A 17,614-nucleotide genomic window follows, 5' to 3' on the forward strand; every position below is an offset into this window, starting at 1 on the left:
CCATGGGGAGGGGAAAGTACTGCATGTTCCAACTGAGGTTGTTATTCTTAAATTGGAATGTTCTTAACAAGAATGCTACGAGTAGAATGAAGTATTTTTTGTAAGTATGCTTTTATTTACAACTTAAAAAGTGATGTATGGGCCGATTAGCTAATGAAATAAAGCATTACAAATATGAACAGTTTAATGATGATACTCCTTCCCATAAGTAGACCTTGCCCTTGGTCTAGTCTACCCTACTCCTATGGCATACTTGACACAAAATGTACTCTTTGTGATCTCTAGATCCCTTATTACCTGTCAAGGGAACCCTGACACGAGCTGCACAATGGAGTCTAAAACTAAAAATATTCTCAGCCATCGAAGGCTGCTCAATATCGTCTAAATGTGTCGCTACATAAACCTTTAAACCACTGCAGAACCTTTGCTAAATCTACAACAGAATGCACCCCTAAGCAGATGCAGATTCTCGTCTCTGCATTAGAGTGTAAAATGGTCTGGAAAACTCAATCCACATGTGAATAACTGTAACTAGCAGCTCTATTCAGTGAGGGTGCCAACAAGCTTTAGAACCACTAAGGAAGCTTCTTATGTTCTTATATGAAGAATAATGCTGTGTAAAATGTTCTCTTGCCCTCCCACATTTTGAAACCCCACCCTGCTGAACATGCTCAGAGCAACAAAAGTAGCATTGGCCAATAGTAAATAAGTAAAATGGTTTGGGATCACCTCAAGTGCAAATCACGGTTACAGAATCGCTCATTTGTGGTCATCCGCATGCATCAATTTAATTAGTGAATCTGAAAAAGAGGGTCATCCCACCTATGGACAGTAGCTATTAGTAGGCACAAATACAAGCTGTTAGGAGTGGAGGCCCCAAAAGGTCTTGTGGTCCTTATTGGATACAGAGTATAAAATTCCGAAACTGAAGTCACTGCCAACCACCAGAAGGAGTGGATTACAAGATGAAAAATTGGAGATTACCCAAGTACCCGAGATATTAGTGGGACAAGATCACAGAAATAGAAAAAAACAATTACACTCCTGCAAGCTTTCCCAACCCTCCCACAAACCAGCCCGATTATTCTTCTGTCGTCCCCCGACTTGAGGGGCTTCAGTCAGCTGCCAGTATCCTGCTTTTAAATGAAATGCAAACAAACAAGTGTAACATAATGCACCATTTTATTCAATGAAAATAGACATACAAGCAAGGCAAAGAAAAGTTGGAGTTGCAGAATGCGGTCTTTAGCAAACCTTAGGTGGGGGAAGGACAATTAGAGACTAACTGGAGATGGGAGAATGGCGGGGAGGGCCACGGGTGAAATGAATGGAGAAAAGGAACACAGACTTTTCATAAGGGAGAAAAGAAAGTAGGGTAAATAAGAATGGAGAACCTGGAAGAAAAGAATGCAGGACAGAGGTTCGAGAAGCAAAGAAGACTGGGACAAAGTGAGAAGTAAAATATGAGAACAAGAGAAGGGAATAGAAGAAAAGGGAGAAAGTTGGAACGAAAGAGGCACACAAAAAAAGAGGAAGGACTGGGAAATAGAGAGCAGAAAAAAATTAAAAGCAAATCTGAGTAGGGAGTGAGGAGGTAGAAAAGGGGAAAGAAAGGAATAAACAATGAGAAGGAAAAAAGAAAAGGAAATGAAGGGGGCAAGAGAAACAGCATAAGAGGAATCAAGTCAACAAAAGGTAATTTAATCATACAAGAATTATAAACACATTGTTAAAGCAAGCATGGATGAGAGGCAAATAAAATAGTTCATAAACATTTTTTAGATTACCCTACATACACACAAAGCAGGAAGGGTGCGCTATTTATTAGTAAAAAGGAGTGCATCAGAGAATGCCCAAAGGAATTCCGTGCACAGTTAAAAAGATACTCCAGTCTCCATCCAGACATCCACTCTAATGCCGGAAATTTCTGAACACTTATGACTGTGAATCAAGTTCTAGCTATTAAAAATAAAAGCCTCCTTCTCAAAGCTGTGTGTATTAAACTCTGCCATCATACGTAACAAGTGAAAGTCATGGTATGTTTTCCTGCATTGTTGAAGAGTAGCACTGTTTAGAATGTTCTGGCATGTGATTTTCACTGCATTAAACCTGTGATGAAGGAAACCTGTGGTGACAGTTCATCAGACCAACGTCCAATCTAGAATGTTAGACAAGAGGAACACTCTCCCATCCATCTTTGGTTCGCAAGGCATATTTGGATTTTCACAGATTTTACTATGCTAACGTCTGAAGGAAACCTATTAAAGTGAAAAATATTATTACTTTAAGTAGAGGGAAAAATTAAATATAATCAGCTGTACGAAGCTTGTATTTGTTTTTGTTTTTAAACATTAAGGGGAAATTAAAAGCGATCTGTAAATGTTCCTGGAAAGATAACAAAAGTAGTAAGAGCTCCACTCAGATCAACATAGCTTCTGACGGACTTGTCCACCAATGGATGAGTAGTTTTCCCTGGAGACATTCTCCTATAAGATTGCTAGTGTGTGAGCCATGGTCTGTGGTGTGCAACTTTTGAAAGTGGTGGCTTTGCATCTCCTTATATTTAGGCTGCCATGGACGCTAGCCAACAACTGACCAAACCTAGAGATCTTTTATTATGATTATAGTGCTTGAACCGGGATGGGATGGGAAAAACACTTAAACTCGTGATAGAGTATTTACAAGATTTCTTCCCTCTAGTAAGTGCTACATACATAGGTTCTACACAAAATAAATATTTCACCTACTTTAAGGACACAGAATGTATGTGGAGATTTGTTTTCAAATGGAGTGGTAGTAATATGTACCATTCAAGCCTGCTCCACCCCCCACCCCCACACACACTTCAAATGGCCTTCTGCTTTGGAAGCGTTTGTGGAGTTGTTCCATATCAATCAATCTTTAAGCTACAGCTGTTTTGGTTTGTTTTGGTTTGAACTGCAGTAACAAGAGGCTTGAGTGACGTACGATCCAGAGATGCGCTACTCGATGATGTAAAATGAAATGTTGTAATTTTAGCAACTCCTATGATGTACTTCTCATATTGCCAAAGCAGGTTTTAACCGTTTTTAACCAGTGCTTTGCTGTCCCAGAAATAGCTGCTGCTGTGTTCTGGGGAGTAGGGGTGAGAAGGCCGGAGGTTCCTTCCTCTGTTATCCGTGGAACATAGGACGCTGACAGTCCAGGCTCTGATTGGGTCCAGGTTGGATTATTCCAACGTTCTTTACCTGGGCCTTCCAGAGTACTTGCTGCAGCGGCTTCAAGTGGTACAGAACGCCGCTGCCAGGGCAATCTTTGGCCTTGGTAGGCGCTCCAGGGCCTCGGGCTTGCTGGCAACTTTACATTGGCTTCCTATCCGCAAGAGGATCGCCTTTAAGGCGCTGACCTTGGCCTACAAAGCTCTGCACAAGGAGGGAGCCAAGTACCTCCAAAAGAGGCTGGTCTTTTATCATCCGACCAGGTCTCTGAGGTCGGAAGCCCTGTACCTTGCTGTTGTCCCCCGGGTAAAGAAAGCGCGCCTCGGAGGCCGCTCTTTTGGACTGTTGGCATCTCAGTCGTGGAACTCTTTACCACTGGCCCTGCGGGGAGCCACCAGTCTACTGGCTTTTAGGAAAGGTCTTAAAACTTGGCTGTTCACTCAGTAGCCGGTCTTCCGTGAATCTTTGGCCCACTCTTCTGTTAGTTTTTTTGTCTGGTGTTATGTTAGTATGCTGCAGTTGTGTCTCTTTCTCCAATAAAGCGCCGGGACACTCTCTTTGAGTAGCCGCGCGCTATAGAAATAAACAATTAACATAACATAACATAACAGTGATTCTGGGGGAGCAAAATGAAGATATTTCCTGAATACCTAATGGATTCCTCCCAACAAAAGTATGTACGGCGTGCATGTGCCAGGTAGGCAACCAGAAAAGGTTGTTACACCTTGCTGAAGACGTGGTACCTGAACAAGAACATTATTCATTGACCAAGTGTCCTGTGTTGTTACTTCACAAGTATCTTTAGCCAGGATTCTCTTATTGCCCAGACAGAAATGTTAGCAGTTTATCTTCTAAATTTGTGTGATTTTCAATAAGGAGGCCATTAAAAGTGCAACTCCATTTGGCATGCACAATCGGAGGTGATTAATATCAATTTGACAGTTCTTTTGGCCAAGGTACCCAATCTCCCTTTGTTATCATTCAGCTGCTGCACATAAGATTGTTCTTAAGAGGATGTGTGAACTAAGATAAAACAGAACACCTCTACAGGTTCTTGCTAAATCTCGCCTATACTGCACATCACAGTCTGCAAGTCAGTTCTCACTTGCAAGCTAAGTGCTAAGTGATGCACTTCAAAGCACCAAACACACAGGAGGTTTTCAAACGAGATCCTACTTCTACCTCGATGCTCATCTTTTCACTCCGCAGATAGTTAGCTCAGGCAAAAAGATAGGAATCTGTGCAATACAGATTTGGTTTGGTTAGTAGGTGAGAACAAAGCAGCGAGGTTGCAATAGAGTTCTTGTTATATGTGAGACATTCAGGAATGGACAACATCCACATCAATTGTGGTGTACATAAGAGTGGGGGTCCTTAAATGATGATGTGATTAATGTGCAAACAGACAACATGAAGCAGGAAAGCATCACAGGGAACCAGGTTTACCTGGAATGTAGACTGCGGGTCACATGGATTCACACCAGGATTATAAAACAGAAAGACAAAAAATACAGAATGAAACATTATTCTTGGGCCAAGCTTGAAGCTTTTCCTAGCCAAACAAGCTCTTTACTGGATAACTGAATGAACACTTCAGAGGAGAGCAATACCACTAAACGTGTCACATGAGCAAAACATACCAGATCCACCTGTAATCTCTCCGTAGCTGTTCTTCTTAAGGCAACCTGTTTTGATACTCACATTCCACTTGGTTTACTGACAATAGGTTAATTTATGCTGCTCTGTCCTCAACCACGGAATTAAGACTTAAACTGCCCCAAAGAAAACCACTGCAGATTGATGGATTCAATTAAATAACACTCTTGTGAATGGAATGACCACAGCAATAGGAAGTCCAAAAATTGCTGATAGGATCTGATAATTCTCCTTAAGTGAAAGGACATCTTAGATCGAAGATAGTCTACAGCTTTGGTAAAAAAAGAAGTACACATGCAGGTTATAAGCCATTTTCTTCTGGGGTAATCTTGAGTCACACTAGCTGGAGGACATCTTTAAAACCTGAAAATGTACATTAGATGGGCACAGAAAGGGCAGCATAAATGCTAAAGTTATGTGAAAATTATGAAGGCATACATTTCGTATTGCATATATTGCACATACATGGGAAATCACGTTGGAATTTGAAACAGAACTGAGGCATGGGGACAGCAAATGAGGAAATACCAATCTAGAAATGTTCTATTTTAAATAACACAGCTACTTTAAAAGACTACATACTAATGGCAGTAGCTGTATAATCTCTGCCCCAATTCACCAAGTGATGCCAAACCGTATTCGTTATTTGTACAGAGGTTTTCTGAACACTTAGGGTCAGCTGCCCTTCAGTAGTTGCTCCAAATTGGAAATCCTACGTTTCCCAGAAATAACATTAGTACATCTGCCCGTGGTTTCCATAAAACAGGCTTCATAGAATAACAGGCAGATCAACATTCTGGAGTGCAAAATTCAGCCACATGCACGTGGCTGGTCCAAGAGAGACAGGGTATGAAAGAATATGGGAAACACTGTCTTGGAAATGTGAAACGTCTATGAGGGAAAAGGCTGTTAAATACAAAAAGCAACCTTGGCAATAAAACAAAGCAACCAATGCCATCACAAAAGATCAAATAAAAAACAATTATCAGCTATTAACACCGTGGAAATTGTCAGATTAAAATCAAATGGGGAAATATCAGTGTGGAAGAAAGCACAAAAATAGCATGACAGACACAATCAATCATCATCTTCAATAAAAACTGGATATCTTCATTGCAACATAAAATGGAAATGTGGTTTAGAGGGACACGTTAAAGAGGTCAATGTAAAAGAAAATGTAAAACATCCACATAAGAAAATAAGGACTGAAACATCAGCCGCTAAGAAAAGTGGAAACACTAACATTTATGAGGCAGACGTTTATGCCTTGCTCACCTGGTCTTTTAATAGGCTTTTTAGTTGGTGTGTCCTTCCGCTTGTTCTGTACGGCTGGGGAATATGGGACACCGAAGGAGGAGCTGTTTTTACGGAAATGTTCTTTCAGGCCCTTTATTGAGCGGTCCAACTGGCTGGAGCGGATCTGATAGTACACGTTCATGAAATCTGAGGGACAACATAAGGCAAAGTGAAAGGAAGAAAATTACATCCTTTCCTCATTGAACAGTACAGAAATAAAGGAGGTGGGTGGAGGAATTAAAAATTAGGATTACTGCTCTAAATCCTCCTTCATCTGTTTTAAAAATGCAACAATTGGATAGGAATGCCAGATAACCACCAGTGGGGCCCTTTTATAAATAAAAGATGTGCTAAAAGAGTAGGAATCATGGAACTGAACATGGCACTGCACTGCTGTGTCTCCAGGGCAGAGAGGGAAGAGGAATTCATCCTTCTATTGCCCAACACAGATGTATGGTCCCAAAGGAGAACCTAAAATTGGTTAGGTTTCACATCGACTAGTCACCACACAGAGGAGATTGTGAAACTTCCTTTCATGATGGAAGTACTTCTGCCACTAGGGATAGTCAGATCCTCCGTCAGCCTTGGATACATAATCATGCGATTAGCGCTCCACAAGTTCTCCTTTACATTCCCTGAATCTACACCAAATTTTTACCAATGAAAAAAAAAACTATTTACTGGAAAAAAAAAATTAATTGATAAATAATGTATTATCTCATTTTAAAAGTAGTTGATCTTCATTGACTTCTGTGTTAGGATATGTCATTTTGCAACACCTGATGACAGAAAATGTTGAGAGACCATGAAAGCTATCAAATGTTGTGGTGCAATGATTTTGATGTAGTTTGCTGTTGTTTTGGTGTTGAGTGAAGTCCTCAGGCTAGTTTACAAGTCGTACTGCTCAATTTATAATGCTGAGCTACAGGCTGCCAAAACAGCCCACTGCCGAAAGCAAACCTGGTTTCAACAAGCAAGAAGAGAGAACAACTAACTATACAAGAACTCAAGAGAAGGAAAAAGTAGAGACAATGCTCCTAGTGCAGATCTGGGGCCGATTTAAGTAGCATCTTCAAGGATTCACCTATGGCCTTTTCCTTTTCAACATGTTTGACAGGCCATCCAACAACCACTCCCCACCCCAAAACAAAGATCTACAGCATTACAAAACAGATGAAGCACTGACAGCAGGGTTGCTAAACAATGTAGACACATATATTGGATATTAGCAGGTAGCAGAAGAACTAAATGAAAAAAAACATTGTACCTTTCATTGCTCAGATCAAAACAGCCTCTTGAGCATTTACATAATGGGTCACTACTAATGAACACGGTCATCTCAGCCTCTGAACATTCACAGACCATAATCTCCCTAGCTGCACACTGCTCACAGAGGTTGTGCAGCACTCTTTCCTGGAGTACCCTTTGCTTTGCACTTTCTTGTCCCATTGACACTTCATATCTGCATAACTATATAACAGTAAGAGCTCTGTGGTGGCATTCCGGCATCCACAGTGCACAGGGGGGATATCTGCTGTATGGATCAGGCAAAAGCTGTGGATTGAAAGTTCAAAACCAGACAAAGAATGCTAGATTGGAGTGGGGAGCCAAGGAGGGTGAACAATATTGTGCTCTTATAATGCAGAACACTCAACTTCTACATCCACAGCACCTAGTGATATTTTACAGGTTACTCACAGATCAGAGATTCAAATTACAACTTTCAGGTAACAAGAACTTTATGTCAAAAGAGTTGGACCTGGCATCATTGGCATGGTTTCTCTCTTAAGCACCCACACACAATGGGAGGTTAGGAGTGACTGAATGGGCCATCACTGGCAGGCTGGGAGGGAGGAGCTGGGCGCAGCCTCACTTACACCTGAATAGGCTGTGCTCCGTCTCCACACAATGGGCTTCACACTCCCTTTAGTTAGTCTGGAGCCAGGGTAGAGATGGGCAGGGCATCTGTTCACTTCAAAGGCATGTGTCTCGAAGCTTCTCCCCACTTCAAAGTCCCAACTGTGTATAAAAGTAGGACCTCAACCACCTTCACTTTAGTACACTTCTGGACCTGTAGATACTCTGCCAGGAAGAAGCACTGCTGTGCTGCTGAAGGACTGCCCCACTGTTGTACTACTACTATGCCGGACTCCTCCTGAATTGGCCTACTGCCTGCTGCCCTCTTGCCTGGATGAGAAGGACTGGACCTGCATCTCATGAAACCAGAACCCAGACTGACTCCATAATTCCCCCAAGAAACACACCAGAACAATTCACTTTCACTCATTCAATGCAATAGTAGAATCTAGTGTCAAGCTACGTCGTACAACAGAACTAACTCATGGTCTTTTCAACAGAAAGAACAATCTACTTACTTCAACTACATTGTTCCTAAGTACTATATCCTATAGCTATTGCACAGAATTTCTAGTACAGATGTTCTAGTCTTGAAAATAAATACATAATATACTACATCACTTCCACGTTCACCTCTTTCAGTACAATGGACAAGTCTGTGGTTCCGTAGAATGTTATTTTCCAATAAGGCCCAAGGGAGACAGATCTACTATTCACCTTGATTCCGTCCAAAATCCACCAGCCAGAGAGAGATGCAGATGACGTCCTGCAGCACACTTTCAGGAAGGTGCTCCAGCGTCAGCTCCTCTTCTCCATCATCCTCCACGCTGATAAGGTCAAGGATCATGATTGGTGGCACGGCTTTGCTATTTCTGGTCATCAGACTGCGGAACTCAGTCTCTAGGGACTCCTTTCCACGTTCAAACAATGACTTCTGCATAAAATAGAAAAACAAGTTATATTAGAAGACGTGAAAAAGCATACAAGCAGAGAATTGGCTAAAATTGAGTGAATATAAAAATTATGCAAGGGAGAAACAAGTTATCGAAGGTTGTTATAACACACATGAATAGGTGCACAAGCTGTAACCAATCATACATGTGAATAACAGGCAATCAGTAAAGGAAGGGGCTACAATACTTAACATTGCTCCCTCCTTGAAAGAATGAAAATGAAGCTGGTTTCCCAGTACTCAGTCGAGAATTAAGCTTATTACCACCATACTACATTGTGAAGCTATCTCTCTTTGTCTCTAGGTGAAATTTAAGCTAGCTCCTCTGGAAATACAAACCACACGATTCAGTTCTGGGCTGTCTGGATTGTTGTCCTGGAAATATTCGACTGCTCGTTGGATCCGTTCAATACAGCCTAAGTACTCCTCCAGCCTCCCTGTAGGCCTGCAGGGGAAGGAACACAACAGTAAGCACCAGGGTCACAGGAAAATGAAAAAGGTTGAATACCTTATTAGTGTTTGTTACAGATATCTGGATCAGGTGATAAACAAGGCCATCCTAATGGCAAAAACTAATCATTTCTATTCAGTGCACAGTGTGACAAAAGCAGAGCAGGGGTCATGATTAGTGGTATGCCAACAGGATATAAATAAATAAGAAGGATATTAAAATTCATCCAGAAATATATACAGCTCTTTCCTCTACCTCTTCTTCATACTATATTGCTTTAAATTCTCGCTTTACAGACAAGCACCATCATAAATTCATTAAAGTCTCAAAGGATTTGTGGTGCAAACTAAGCACCAGTTCATTGGGGAGCTGGTAGCTTCCCAATGGACCTGGTCAAATCTGTCATTTTTATGGGGTCAAGGCTTCCCAAACAGGAAACTATGCTCTAAATGTGGCCTCCAGAACTATAACACAACATCCTCTAGAATTTTACAACAATAATCGGCTGGCTTTCACCACTGTCTTCTTACACTGTTCAGACGTTTGAGGTAACTGGGTAAGGTACACCAACAGCCCTCCTTTGTGCTATTGACTCCAGTACACAATTGTCTTGTGCTGTTGTACTGAATTTCTTATCTCCAGTGACTTTACATTACGCTGCACTGAATCTTAGATACAATTCTTCAATGTTCCTTCAATTCTTCTAGAAAATATTGATTATAAACATTCTACTCCTAAGGCATTGGGGGTTACTTACCCTTCCTTAATGATCCTCTCTGTGTCATTAGCCACATGATAATAGCTAATTACATGGTCCAAGCACAACAGTGTCTTGTCCACATTCTCCTGAAGCCGTTGCAGGTTCTCTGTCTGCTTGTGCACTGGGATGATGGAGTTCTCCAGCTTCATAAGGCGACTTTCAAAGGAGGACAGGATTGAGACCTTGGAGTAAGAGAATCCAAGGAAAAAAAGGCAACTTAACTACAGCAGAGGGAAGATGTCAGGAAGTGTGAATGAGGCATGCAGGGCAAGACCTGAGGGCAGCATAACTTTTTGCTGCAGCCTAGGACACAAAAATCAAATAATCATTATCTCATCGTGAAGAAAAGGAGGGGAAACCGACAGGAAAATCGGCTCCAGCACTGTAAATAACACCAAAACATTGATAAAGCGACCAGTGCATATCTAAAGTGACAGTAAAAGTTCTTCGGTGAGAACAAACAAAACTACCTAGCACAGGACCAGTGCATCTCGCTTTGACAGCGGAAAATCAGGTCCCCATTATTTTAAGTGAGGGGACTAAGTCATTTCTATGCTTCTCATTATCAAGTTACAGGGTTATAAATCATTAAAGGGCACAAGTAGAAACAACATGTATGTAAACGTGATTAAACAAGCCATTTTCTATAACCCATTAAATGCATTCTAAGAAGGTAAATAGTGGAAGTATCACAGCTCTCCTTGACGTCACTGGGTTCAAGTATAAATTGGCAGGATTTTGAAAACTGGTTGTGGGCAAAACAAGGTGGGTCTTTGTAACTGCAATAAAGTCAGCAAACAGCATTTGCCTTCTTGAGGATGTGTGTGGGATGCAGCCATAGCTCTACAAGGGTGTAATGATACTCCTGACAACAGCACTAACTGTGGAAGAGCCAACTGCAGCACACTAAAGGACCATTGCTTTTTGTAAGCTTGGCTAGAACATTGGAAACACTGTGATATTACGGTCCAGGATGAGATACTCTGCACTGTATCTGCTGCTTGTGTCTTGTTCTCAGAGACACGGATAGCGTTTGGGGGTGAACTTTAGAACAGGTGCTGCACGACATGCCAAAAAGGAGGACTTTGAGGTGGGCCTGTTCTAGGATTTGTACCCTGGTGTTTTATTTCTGGAATTTTGTCATCTTCTTGTAAGGTAAAATGGGGGATAGTGGTAACAGAGCATAGAGTGTGAAAGTAATGTATAGTGAAGCATTTCAAGGAAATGTGAAAGAGAGGGAAAATACTTCTTGTCAATGCAAATTAATGTACAGTGGATGGGGGATTAAAATAGTTCAAGGGAATGTAAAACAAATGGAACAGACATCTAGTCAAGGGCAAAAGGGAAAGAAAGTGGAGGAATATATGAAAAGAAACTCTGGCGTTTTACCCTTTTGGCCATGCCAGTCACATGTAAGTGACTGATACTTTACATAATATGTGGAAAGGTTATTTACGCTCAGATTTCTTAAGAAAGAAAAGAGTATTAGTAATGTGGAACAAAGTATGGTTGAAAGTAGTATTGCAATAATAGTTATACTGAGGAAGGCAGTGTTCGAGATCTCATAAGTTAGATGTTCACTAAAGAGAAGATTACTGGGTGACAATGGGTCACTATACACCATTATTCAACACAATTCCTATGCAAGGTAGTGAAAGAAAAAACATTAAAGAGTTGAATCATCAGATGTCCGGTCTGATGCCAAAGACCAGAAATTAAACATCCCTTTCAATATATATGCACAACCCACCTGACCTTCCCAAGGCTTGATAATTGCTTTCACCGTCACTGCTTGGAGAATTGCCATCATCTTAAAGTTCAACAGTTTCATGTCTCATTCTCATGTACTATTATTATAGCTGTAATCTTAATGTGCTCCAAATAAAAGTGCGCTGTGGTGACTAACCAATGCATGCCACGTTTTAAACCTTTATTAAAAAATAAAATAAAAACGGTACTACTGAAAATAGTGGGTTGTTCGTAACAATGATAGGTATTTTGAATAGAGAATTTAGTTCAAAACGAGATGAAAGGGAGTAGCAAAAGCGGTGTATCTATTTTGAGGTGGGAACTTTAAGCCTTACTTATGGTGGAAATAAGACAGGTGATTCTGACAAAATATTGCTATGGGCAAGTGATCAGTTTGCAATTCGTAGAGATAATATATCAAAGGAATTTGCTCAAAACTTTTCAGCATGCAAATATTTTTCTGGTAAATGGAGTTCAGGAGAGGTGCTGTACCAGTCTGTTTGAAAGTAAAGGTTGTTTGTATGTATGAGCACAAAGGAACAGTTCGAGGTAGATTTAGACAGACTGTGTAAGCAGAATACCACTGAACTTTGAGGTCCTGCTAGTCTTCTAATGAGGCTCTGAACTGCTTATAGCAGACTTGTGCAAGAAAATGTAGAACGTTGCAGGGGGACCTTGGCATGAGCTAAGGCTAACGGCAATTCAATAGTAGGGTGTGGCATGCAGCATGTGGAGCAGCTCACTAAGCAAGCCAGTTGCAGCTTCTGAGGACTGTGAGACTGCATCCGAAGGTGCTGCGAGCTTGATGCGATAAGCACTGTCAGGGAAGAGTTGAGTGGTGCATGTGGTCGAAGAAGTGCCCAGCTTAGTGGCCAGTGTGGCTTGGTACCTGCCTTGCTCTCCGAACGAACGACATGCTACCCTCCACTCGCACTCCGCAGCTTATGGTCCCCCGATTGGTCCAGCCTCTCCCCACCATTCAAGACAGGCTCTGCTGCAGGCCAACAAGGATAATAAGGTTATCAGAGTCGGTTGCTGCTGTGTGCATGTCCTTCTGAGTCTGGGGGGAGGGGCCCGTCAACTCTCTTGGGCGCTAGCTTGCTATCCCCCCACCCCCCTAAGGTGCTAATTAGATGGGACCTGCAATAGTAAGGGCCACATGGCCTACCCAGCACCATTCCCGAAACACTTTCATTCTAAAAGGAAAGTCAGGCCAGCGAATTACCAGTTTTAACATTGGCCAATCGTGCATTTAGATATTCAATCAGCTTTCATGAAATAGCGGCCACAATGTAATCAGTGTGGATAAGAATGGCCCCAAAAAAAGGAGGAAGCAAAAAGATCTGAAATAAGATGAACCTCCTCTCAGGGAATAACCAGACCGAGGGGGGAATACTGGAGTTAAGAAGTGAGATGAGCTGGTCACCATCTTAAAGTCAGTGGAAACAAATATATATATTATACTACATTTGATCCCAATTTATTAGACTGAGCTAGGAAAAAAGAGTGAAACAAAAACCGTTGTGTATTTTAGTGAATTACAATTCTTTTGATTACAGAAAGGTTTGCATAAAGAATGACTATCTTTTCACAACGTAGACATCAAGGGATGTACCTTCACCATCCAGAATGCTAGAATGCATAGTTTTGGGGGTGGTGCTCATTGAAATACAATCAAAAAACAAAGAAAAAAAAAAAAAAGAAAAACAACGGAGACGTTCTAACCGACCCAAACGAATTGGCGGCAAGCTTCGCCACGTACTTTACAGACCAGTATGCCCCCCGTGACCAATTGCCTGAGGGCGACTTAGCCCGCTTCTTCGAGGAGTTCCCACCGGTGCCGGTGTCGGATGAGACCAGGGAGGCCCTGGATGCACCCCTCACGGCGGAAGAACTGGGAGACGCGTTGGGGCAACTCAACGCCGGTAAGGCCCCTGGACCAAACGGCTACCCATGTGAGTTTTTTAAAAGATTCCATGTGCAACTGGGATCGCACTACCGCCGAGCGCTGGAAGCGGCCCGTACCCGGGGTCTACTGCCACCGGACTGGCGCCATGCAGAAATAGTAGTCTTTCAGAAGCCTGGCAGGCCCCCAGATAGCCATGACTCCTATAGGCCCATCTCCTTAATCAATACTGAGGCTAAGATACTGGCCAAGGCCCTAGCGAACCGTTTGGCTCCACACATTACTGCCTTAGTCCATTCTGACCAGGCAGGCTTTATGCCCCGCAGGGCGACGCGACACAATATCAGGCGTGCGCAGGCGGCGATCGACGCTGTTGGAGCCCTGGGGGACCAGGCGGCGTTGTTGCTGGCCGATATCAACAAGGCCTTCGACTCGGTTGGCTGGTCATACCTATTTACTTTGCTATCTTGGCTCAACTTAGGCCCGGTCTTCCTCTCCTATATAAAGCTCCTCTACACTGATGTTACAGCCTCGGTGCGGGTCGCCGGGGCGGTGTCAGAGACATTCCGCATAGGCCGTGGGACCAGGCAGGGCTGCCCGCTCTCCCCCTATCTTTTTGCACTGGCCATGGAGCCCTTGGCGGCGAGAGTGCGCCAGGATGCACAGATACGGGGCTTTGTATGGAACACTACCCTGTCGGACAAGATCGCGCTATATGCGGATGATGTCCTCTTTTTCCTCACTGATTTGCAACGCTCGGGCCCACGTGTCTTGGAGATCATGCACCAGTTTGGAGAGGCCTCGGGCTTGTATCTCAATCTCCACAAGTCCACCCTGTGGGTGCTATCAGGAGACCCGGTGACAGACCCTTGGGCCTCGGGATTGCGAATGGCCACGACTGGGCTGAAATACCTCGGAGTGTTTCTCTCGGACTCGGTTGACACTGCCTGGGACCGTAACCTGCAGCCCGTCTGGGAACGAGTTCAGTCGGACGTCAAAACTTGGTCTCGAATGCCCCTGTCAATCTTTGGCCGATCTGCCATTTTCAAGATGGTTGCGCTCCCGCGCCTACTCTACCAGTTGCAAAACCATCCGTATCCTATTCCACCTCGGTGGTTCAAACAGGTTAACTCAGTGCTGGGCCGCTTTCTCTGGGCGGGAGGCCCTGCCCGGGTGGCATTGCGCACATGCTTTCTGTCCACCTACTGTGGAGGCCTGGCCACCTCGGATCTGCAGTCGTACTACCAGGCCGCTCACCTCCTTGTTCTGAACGAATGGTGGTACTGTGACGGTGGGGACCCGGCCTATGCCCTAGAGCGTGCTTTGATGGGCGATAACTCGCTCCATACCATCCTATACTCACCCCGACTGCGTGCCTCGCTGCCAAGGGTTACCAGACTCGTGTTTGCTATATGGCGACAGGCCTTGCGTCGCGTGGGCTGGTGGGGCCGACTGACCGCTGAAACACCTTTATGGCGGAACGGCATGCTACCTGAACTCTCTAAATTGCCAGGCTTCGATGGCTGGGATGCGATAGGTATCTCGCAGTTAGGTCAAGTGATGTCTGGTACGTCGCTCAAATCCTTTCAGGCCCTCAGTGCCGAATTTGATATGCCCCAATCTCAATTTTTCCGGTACCTTCAGTTCCGACATGCACTGACGCCCAGCATTGCCAACCTTGACTCACTCCCTGACTTTAGCCCGATCGAGGCGAAGGTCTTCATGGGTGATCTTGGGGACAAAAAAGTATCGCGCATTTATCAAACCATGGTCACCCACTGCTCCCCTACTCTTCTCTCACTGAAGGCGACTTGGGAAGTTGACCTCGGCCCCTTGGACGAAGACGACTGGCGAGAGGCCTTGGAATCCCCGAGGGGGGCGGCTATCGCAATGCGATTCCGACTCATCCAATTCAAGATTCTCCATAGGGCATACTATACCCGAGAGCGTCTGTGGAAGGCGGGCCTGATTGGGTCCCCGGAATGTCTGCGGTGTGGGGCTGAGGTGGGTACGCTACTTCATACACTGTGGTCGTGCTCTAGGCTGGTTGGCTTCTGGAGGGGTGTTTGGGGCTGTCTGTCTGAGGTGTTGGGCTGGACCCTCCCCCGTACTCACCGTCTGGGACTGTTGCACGTCCTGGAAGGGGTTGGTGGCAATATTTATAAGCGGCACCTGCTCCTACTGGGGCTGGTGGTGGCTAAAAGGGACCTGGCCCGAGCGTGGAAGAATGTGCGCCCCCCCCCCCTGACTGCATGGAAGGCTGGTATGGACTTCTGTATGGGCCTGGAGAGACCTATATTTGAGGCGCGAGGATGCCCCCGCAAACACTTTAAGATTTGGAAGAGGTGGGCAGACTATAGAGATCTGACACTGGACCCTCCGGTGGAGCCAGAGGAGGACCTCTAGCCCCGTACTGGCTGGCAGGGCCCATGTCCACGCACATTACCCACGTCATAATCTTACATCGTTACGGTTAGTACACACATGCATGGGGTTCGGGTGGGTTCCGGGTGGGATCGGGGAGTTGGGTGGGTAGGTAGCAGTATAAGGTGAAGGTGGGGTAACTGTTTTCTGGTATCCTTAATTGCATCATCTTCTTGCTTGGACACTTGGTTAAGTGCTGTGATTGTATCGTAATGTTTGGTGGTGTAGTCCTGACTGTGGGCTGCCACTATATTTCATATGCTCATCTTCACCAATAAACTAGTTGTGAAAAAAAAAAACAAAGAAAAACCTCTCCTTGAACATTATAAATCTGTAGGTAATGTATCCATTAATTTTTATATACCATCATTGTCCCACACAAACAAAATTATTAGAAAAACATATAATTTTATTATTTGAAATCCATCAATGAAAACTATTTCATAAAAAGTATATATATGTACAATGCAAATCAGTCAAATAAACACATCATATAGCCCCCAACCATTCTCACACAGCCATGCTTCCTCTCAAGCAACCACAACGCCATACACAATAACACAAAAACAGTACAAATATAACAAAACAAAGGTACAAGGAAAAGGAAGAAGATAATACAAGCAAAAAAGCGACGACGTGCGTTTAGGAAAGGACAAATATCCACAGTTCCTTCGTCAGGGTACAAGGAAAACCATATTATATGTAAAATTTCTTCAAAGGTGTGGATTTCACACCTTTTTCACAGAGTAGTAATAGGATCCAATTTAAGATGTTGGCCAGACTTCAAAGTGTGTTTACAGGGGAGTATCTGGGCAGAATCAGCAATAACTTTCAGGAAGGAATGGAAAGATATTTGAAAGCTTCAGCAGTGCATCTACTGGTTTTTTAGGGCTCGGGCCTACGTCACCACGAAGTGGGGGCGGAGCTTCCGAGCTCTTATGTATTCGAAAAAAAAAGATTTCTGAAAGGGGTCCTGGCTGGCACATTCCTTAGTGCGCGCCGCGTTTTTTATGGCATCTGCCTAGTGATTCGTCTTCGCTGTGCTGTCTATTTAGTAGCCTTGACGTGATAGGCTATATTTACTTTTCGTCCGTCATTTATTTCAGTTGCATGGCATATTGTCTGTGGTTACGCGCACGGCAGACTTATTAATCTTAATTAGGAGCTGTCAGAGTGCCCGTGTAATGCAATACAGATGGTGGGAGCGCGTTCACCATTGCATTGGATGTATCATGCGCGCGTGTAAGATGTACCTTTCGCGCACGGCAGTCCATTCATTTTAATTAGGAGCTGTCAGAGTGCCGCGTTCACGGCGGAGATAATTGAAAGAAGTTTCCTGTAGCTTCAAGGGCAGTCACAGTACTTT

General features: G+C 43.8%; 1 protein-coding gene across 9 annotated transcripts in view; it reads right to left on the reverse strand.

The window, feature by feature from the left end:
• Window positions 1–17,614, reverse strand: part of EXOC7 (exocyst complex component 7) — a 339,430-nt gene that overhangs the window by 261,995 nt on the left and 59,821 nt on the right. For 5 of the 9 annotated variants that reach the window (XM_078654572.1, XM_078654568.1, XM_078654570.1 and 2 more), the window contains exons 3-7: window positions 10,167–10,351; window positions 9,298–9,403; window positions 8,724–8,940; window positions 6,129–6,296; window positions 4,644–4,655 (exon numbers count right to left, since the gene is read on the reverse strand). In XM_078654572.1, the coding sequence (XP_078510698.1) occupies window positions 4,644–4,655; window positions 6,129–6,296; window positions 8,724–8,940; window positions 9,298–9,403; window positions 10,167–10,351 (688 nt within the window). The remainder of the gene's footprint in view (window positions 1–4,643; window positions 4,656–6,128; window positions 6,297–8,723; window positions 8,941–9,297; window positions 9,404–10,166; window positions 10,352–17,614) is intronic. The other 4 variants (XM_078654573.1, XM_078654571.1, XM_078654569.1 and 1 more) reach the window with 1 other exon arrangement.

The sequence above is a fragment of the Lissotriton helveticus genome, chromosome 7 (genome assembly GCF_964261635.1).
Source record: "Lissotriton helveticus chromosome 7, aLisHel1.1, whole genome shotgun sequence".
In the NCBI taxonomy this organism is placed as follows: Eukaryota; Metazoa; Chordata; class Amphibia; order Caudata; family Salamandridae; genus Lissotriton; species Lissotriton helveticus.